The following is a 7,429-nucleotide window of genomic DNA, read 5'->3' as shown; positions in this document are numbered from 1 at the left end:
TATACAGCTGATCTCTGCACATGGTAATGTTTACTATACAGCTGATCTCTGTACATGGTAATGTTTACTATACAGCTGATCTCTGCACATGGTAATATTTACTATACAGCTGATCTCTGCACATGGTAATATTTACTATACAGCTGATCTCTTTACATGGTAATGTTTACTATACAGCTGATCTCTTTACATGGTAATGTTTACTATACAGCTGATCTCTGCACATGGTAATATTTACTATACAGCTGATCTCTGCACATGGTAATGTTTACTATACAGCTGATCTCTGCACATGGTAATATTTACTATACAGCAGATCTCTTTACATGGTAATGTTTACTATACAGCTGATCTCTGCACATGGTAATGTTTACTATACAGCTGATCTCTGCACATGGTAATGTTTACTGTATAGCAGATCTCTCCTCTACACATGGTAATATTTACTGTGCAGCTGATCTCTGTACATGGTAATATTTACTATACAGCTGATCTCTTTACATGGTAATGTTTACTATACAGCTGATCTCTTTACATGGTAATGTTTACTATACAGCTGATCTCTGCACATGGTAATATTTACTATACAGCTGATCTCTGCACATGGTAATATTTACTATACAGCTGATCTCTTTACATGGTAATGTTTACTATACAGCTGATCTCTTTACATGGTAATGTTTACTATACAGCTGATCTCTGCACATGGTAATATTTACTATACAGCTGATCTCTGCACATGGTAATGTTTACTATACAGCTGATCTCTGCACATGGTAATATTTACTATACAGCAGATCTCTTTACATGGTAATGTTTACTATACAGCTGATCTCTGCACATGGTAATGTTTACTATACAGCTGATCTCTGCACATGGTAATGTTTACTGTATAGCAGATCTCTCCTCTACACATGGTAATATTTACTGTGCAGCTGATCTCTGTACATGGTAATATTTACTATACAGCTGATCTCTGCACATGGTAATGTTTACTATACAGCTGATCTCTGTACATGGTAATATTTACTATACAGCTGATCTCTGCACATGGTAATGTTTACTATACAGCAGATCTCTGTACATGGTAATGTTTACTGTATAGCAGATCTCTCCTCTACACATGGTAATATTTACTGTGCAGCTGATCTCTGTACATGGTAATATTTACTATACAGCTGATCTCTGCACATGGTAATGTTTACTATACAGCTGATCTCTGCACATGGTAATATTTACTATACAGCTGATCTCTGTACATGGTAATATTTACTATACAGCTGATCTCTGCACATGGTAATGTTTACTATACAGCAGATCTCTGCACATGGTAATATTTACTATACAGCTGATCTCTGTACATGGTAATATTTACTATACAGCTGATCTCTGCACATGGTAATGTTTACTATACAGCAGATCTCTGTACATGGTAATATTTACTGTGCAGCTGCTCTTTGTACATGGTAATATTTACTATACAGCTGATCTCTGCACATGGTAATGTTTACTATATAGCTGATCTCTGCACATGGTAATATTTACTATACAGCTGATCTCTCCTCTACACATGGTAATATTTACTGTGCAGCTGATCTCTGCACATGGTAATATTTACTGTGCAGCTGTTCTCTGCATATGATCATATTTACTGTGCAGCTGCTCTTTGTACATGGTAATATTTACTATACAGCTGATCTCTGCACATGGTAATGTTTACTATATAGCTGATCTCTGCACATGGTAATATTTACTATACAGCTGATCTCTCCTCTACACATGGTAATATTTACTGTGCAGCTGATCTCTGCACATGGTAATATTTACTGTGCAGCTGTTCTCTGCACATGATCATATTTACTGTGGAGGTAATCTCTCTTCAGGGTAGGGCGGATCAAAACGAGGTGCGTCACCTGACATCAGGAAATTGGGAAGTGACAGAGATTCTGGCCTATGATGAGAACTCCCAGACCATGTGAGTACGACATTAGCAGCCAATACACATCTACACAGCCTCTTATCTGACAATACACAAACATGCACACACTGAATATAGACAGGAATCAAACTGTCTTGGTACTAAGACTACATTATGAGAGAATGGGTAATCATCAGACAAACATGCCTAGCAAATAGGAAACTCACTGTTTTGCACTTGAACTTTGTTTTACACTTCCACAAATGGCAGCAGCTTTATTGTGTTGTGTTATTAGTTGTGAAGGAACATTTTAGCAGCTGGGACGCATAGGTGCAGCAGGTTTGACGGTGCTTGCACAGGGGCTGGTACAGCCTACCAAGGGCTCTGATAGGCTCAGGCTTTGACAGGAAATGTGAGACTCCTATGACTTTCCCATGAACACTGGCACCATCAACATGTGTTTGACACCACAGATACTTCTTAAGCACAGAGGGGTCTCCAAGAAAACGTCAGCTTTTCAGGTCAGGAGCTCTTAAACACCCACATCCAGATTCCAAATTGTCTTTTATCATTGACAATCAAATAAAAAGTCAGTGTTGCTTGTTTTGTCATAATGCATCTGACAAATGAACACTAATTAATAAAAATTATATTTTAGATGATAAAATATTCACTCTGGGTTGTTAAGATAAGGTAGAAGTGATCATATAAAAAATTAGTGTATTGAATTAAAATATAATGCTGAATGATTGTGTATCCAGTGTGTCCACAGTTGGTCTGTTCCCACGGCGATGTTTAACTTGTGATCTGCACAAAGCTAACTGCACATTTTTTAGCGCTGACTTCAGTCCAACACATCACCACATCATACTCCACTGTAAAGGTAAATACCACTCACAGGAGCGCGCGCACACACACACACACACACACACACACACACACACACACGCACTCACACACACAAACGCACTCACAGAGCACTTTACACTTAAATGTGTTCCTGCTCAAGAGCTGCACTACTCTGCTGTTTGATGGTTTTATATTTGCTCTGTTTAGGACCTGGTGCCCCCACAGTGATTCTCCACACACTCAACACAGCCAGTGAGTGTTTAACATTCATTCATATCACACCTCTTGCTGAGAAGTAACACACACATGTGCGTGTGCATGCGCGTCCATACACACACACATGCACATCACATCACCCACAGTAATTCCTTGTAGTCCATCAGTGAGTTTCCTGCAAAGCACTGTTGTCATCAAGGCATAGCTGTTAACCTCCTAGGAGAGGGAGTCGTTGAATCCTAATCTATGGCACAAATAAGACATGATCAACTACAACCAGTGCTTCTTTTTTAAAGGGGTGATAGGGTGGGGGTTGGGCAGTTACAGCAGTAGAACTTTTAACTTTTTGCCCAAAGTAGCCACCTTGACCTGTTCTTTAATGGTGTTTTTGTCAGTTGTTATGATGAAAAGGGGCAACAGGTCCTCTATAAACCTCACCTAACTCATTTTGATGGGATACCCCTTGAAGGCCAAATTTCTGCACTAGTGTTATATAGTTGGGAAGCAGTAACTAAATCACTGCGGTCGCAGCATAAACCAGCTCACAATGTGGCAGCTCAGTGAGTGAATGGTGTTGCAGCAGTCATGCTGCGGGTGGAGGACATCAGCGGCGTTAGGAAGAAAATACCTGCGAACCTCATCCAGCTCTGATGGCTCCATCTGTTTAGGTGCCCTACTCTGTGTGTGTGTCTGTGCCCAGATTATTTTGTCCTGGAGAATAACTCTGTCCTCAAAGCGGCCCTGAGACACAAGAGGATCCAGCTCACTGAATATAAAATCCTGCAGACTGACCGATTTGGTAATTATTATATTTACATATGGTAATTTCACAATTTATTTACCCATGAGCAAGCATCTGTTTGTTTTATAGCATTGTCTGTGTACTCTTTTATCATCCATTTGACCCATTTGGTTTTGGTAAAAAGTTTATAAATACTGGCACAATTATATCCTGTAGTTCTCCAGGTTACTCATTATATTAATAGGCCATTGTATACCGTGTGTAATAGTCTGCATGAAGTGTGTTTGTTGCTTTTTTTGTTTGTAGACCTGCCTATGAAAATTGCCTTCCCGCCCGACTTCTCTGACTCGCGTCATTACGGACTCCTGCTGATGATGTAAGCATCGCGTTGCCTTGAGAGCAGCTCTGATTGGTAGCTGATGTCATCAAGGCACAGCCCTCTTTCTCGTATCTGATCACAGACTCCGCCCTCATCGTGCTACACGTAGAGTCAGTGGAGACAGTGAAAGGGGGCTTTATGACCAAATGTCCAGTTGTGTGAAATATTTTTAAAAGGGAGGAAAGAAAATGTAAAAATAATAACAAAATGGAATTAGCATAGTGACATCTGAAGAAGAAAAAAGGGGCCTTAAGTGATGGGAATACCATCACTTAAGTACCATCATAGCAGAACTGACATTAACACACAGACACAAAACAGACAACAGACTCACTTAGCACTGAGAGGAGATGAGATGAGATGAGAAAGGCAGAAGGGAGAGGAGAGAAAGGAGAGAAAGAAGGAGAAAGGATGAGAGCAGAGGAGAGGAGGGCACATAGGGTCTGAGGGCAGAAGCGGAGATAATGGTGGAGCGCTAAGAAAGCACATCTCATAATGAGCACCATTCTGCTGTGTACTTACATTATTGTGATAGAAGGACACATCTGCAGGTTATTTCTGATGGACAGACGAAGCACTCTGTAAACATTAGTATTAGTACACTGAAAAAGAGGATGTTTATTCACTTATACAGATTGTGTTAAACACTATAGTCATTGTTCTGAAAGATGGTAAACTCTTAATGTGCTCATTAAAGTCTTCTGTAGATTTGAATTTGTTGTCTTTCGCGAAAACAACATGAGCCATCCCTCAGGTGCTAATTAAGCCAGTGACATTGCTTTTATCCATACCAACATATTTTTGGGCTTTCTACACCTGCCGTGACTTTAGAGTTTGCACCTCGAGACGTAATTGCTATCATCAAATGTTTAAGGTACCATCTGTTCACAAAAGTCATTTAAGCACTTCTTAGCTCTCTGCACTGGAATCAGTCCAAAAAAGGTCAAGAATCATGCCATGCAAAAAAACAAAAAACAAAACCCAAACAAACACATAAAAAACAAACAAACAAACAAAACCCCACAGCACCTCCTAGGCTTGTGTTTGTGTCACAGAAAAAAATTAAACATTACTCATCAACTGCCAGCTGCTATTAGGTCACAGTGAATCAAAGTGGGATATACACGTGCAAGTCTTTTTAGAGCAGTTCATAATTTTACCCACACTGCATTAAAAAAAATGGGTTAGGCTTAATTAATTTCTTTATCATTTTTTATTCATGTTTTGTCATATGTTGTTGGAGAATTGTATGTGTCTGTAGTGCATCTTTTACTGCAAACCTGGACATTTTTATTTTGGTCAGTGCTCACAATATTAGTTTACTTTTTAAATTTAGTTTTCTCCCATGGCCCTTCTATTTGGTTTTATTTTTAGTTTCATTTCCTAAGGCCCTGTAAGCCTGATCGTTCCTGTTCTTTCAGAAGGCTTTGCCTCTTGCTCTTTGCATTGCAGAGGCGGCGCCCCTGGTGGTCAACAGGTGGATGACAGATACTCAGTGGACTGGGACTCAGTGCTGGTCAGCTCTGACAACATCATCGTGGCTCGCCTGGACGGCAGGGGCAGTGGCTTCCAGGGTCAGAAGATTCTCCAGGAAGTGCACAGGCGCCTGGGTGTGGTGGAGGTCCAGGATCAACTCGCTGCTTTGGAGTAAGAGACACATGTTGGTTATTGGTTTTTATTTACTTCATTGTTGACAGATTTTTTTTGCACTAGAACTGTTCTGTAAGCCAGAGAATCTGAATGTGTCAGCCAGGTTGTGTCAGTCCTTGACTGATATGTGACACATTTTGGTTTTAGATACCTGCTGAAATTTCCATATATTGATCGGACCAGAATAGGAGTGTTTGGTCAGGTAAGAATACATTTTCATGACCCTAGTTCTTTCATGAGGAGTGTGACAATATTACCTGTTTGTTCATAATGTTTCAATGAAAAGCCAAAGAAATGTGCAGTAGGCTGTTAAACGAGTGTGGCCTTGGCCATATGAATATTGACCATTTTCATGCCCTGGTAAAATGTGCAAAATTTGTTTTTCTAACAAGCATTTGGATTCTGTTTTCTTGCTTTCTCTGTGTATTAGTGTGCCTGTGTGTGTTTGTCTTTGATCTGCAGGGTTATGGAGGGTATGTTGCACTCCTGCTAGTGAAATCCACAGAGAGTCTATTTAAATGTGCTGTGGCCATGTCACCAGTAACTGACTGGAAGCTACATGGTAAGGCATGCTCACCTCTCCTCCAGCTCTGACACGGAACATAAACCCAAGTTATCCTAAATATAACCTCCAAGTCTGGCTCAAAGCCCAGCCCCCAAGCCCTGACCCTGTACTTGGCTCCAGGCCCTGAACAATACATTATCTCCTATGCAAGTACCCACTTACCAGGCAGTGTTTGGTTTGCAGATAAGGAGTCAAACACTCTGTACTTGGCAAGCACTGTTGTTTTGCAGTTGCTCATTGGGAACCATTTTCATTACTGTTTCATAGAGCTTATTAGCTCTCTCTCTCTCTCTCTCTCTCTCTCTCTCTCTCTCTCTCTCTCTCTCTCTCTCTCTCTCTCTCTCTCTCTCTCTCTCTCTCTCTCTCTCTCTCTCTCTCTCTCTCTCTCTCTCTCTCTCTCTCCTTCTAGCTTCAGCCTTCTCTGAGTGCTACTTGGGGACTCCCTTACAGGATGACAGCAGGTACCAGGTGGGTTTGTAGGTCTGATCTCAAGTCAGCAGCATAGCTTTTATTGTTTGCTCATAGGAAAAGGATAAAATTCAGTCTGTGCCAAACTTGGGTGTTGGGGTAGTAAAGTGCTTTAAAACATTTATTGTAAATCTGATAGAAAGTTGCTATGCTGTCTGTGTGTTCTTCAGGCCTCCAGTGTACTACAGAACATGCAGGGGTTTAAGGACCAAACACTGATGCTTGTACATGGAACTGCAGATGGTGAGGGATTGAGAGAGAGAGAGAGAGAGAGAGAGAGAGAGAGAGAGAAAGAGAGAGAGAGAGAGAGAGAGAGAGAGAGAGAGAAACCAAGTAATAATTAAGTTGGTCAAAATGCTATTTTGATTAGTTATTCTTCTCTCTTGCTTATTTCCTCCAAGCGAACATTCACTTCCAGCACTCAGCCGAGCTCATTAAGAACCTGGTGAAACTGGGAGCCAACTATACAATGCAGGTACGAAACTGGGCCTAAAATCGTCAGGTCACACCAAACTAACAATTACATTAGTAAAATGCCACTATAACAATACTGCAATTTGAGTGCCCACATGCAACACAACTAGAAAATCACTATAACATTAGCAAACTTAATTGCGACGTCCACTGCAGCTACAACTTTAT

The 7,429-nt window shown here is 40.6% G+C and overlaps 1 protein-coding gene across 2 annotated transcripts in view; it reads left to right on the top strand.

Annotated features, from left to right (window-relative positions):
- dpp10 (dipeptidyl peptidase like 10) overlaps positions 1-7,429 on the top strand; it is a 64,245-nt gene that overhangs the window by 54,671 nt on the left and 2,145 nt on the right. For both annotated transcript variants that reach the window (XM_035522483.2, XM_035522484.2), the window contains exons 14-25: positions 1,884-1,975; positions 2,392-2,439; positions 2,680-2,801; positions 2,975-3,019; positions 3,684-3,782; positions 4,032-4,101; positions 5,557-5,751; positions 5,902-5,956; positions 6,217-6,316; positions 6,729-6,787; positions 6,958-7,030; positions 7,189-7,262. In XM_035522483.2, the coding sequence (XP_035378376.1) occupies positions 1,884-1,975; positions 2,392-2,439; positions 2,680-2,801; positions 2,975-3,019; positions 3,684-3,782; positions 4,032-4,101; positions 5,557-5,751; positions 5,902-5,956; positions 6,217-6,316; positions 6,729-6,787; positions 6,958-7,030; positions 7,189-7,262 (1,032 nt within the window). The remainder of the gene's footprint in view (positions 1-1,883; positions 1,976-2,391; positions 2,440-2,679; positions 2,802-2,974; positions 3,020-3,683; positions 3,783-4,031; positions 4,102-5,556; positions 5,752-5,901; positions 5,957-6,216; positions 6,317-6,728; positions 6,788-6,957; positions 7,031-7,188; positions 7,263-7,429) is intronic.

This window comes from Electrophorus electricus, chromosome 4 (assembly GCF_041902795.1).
Source record: "Electrophorus electricus isolate QZ-2024a chromosome 4, ASM4190279v1, whole genome shotgun sequence".
Classification (NCBI taxonomy): Eukaryota; Metazoa; Chordata; class Actinopteri; order Gymnotiformes; family Gymnotidae; genus Electrophorus; species Electrophorus electricus.
This window is presented reverse-complemented; position numbering and strand designations above follow the sequence as displayed.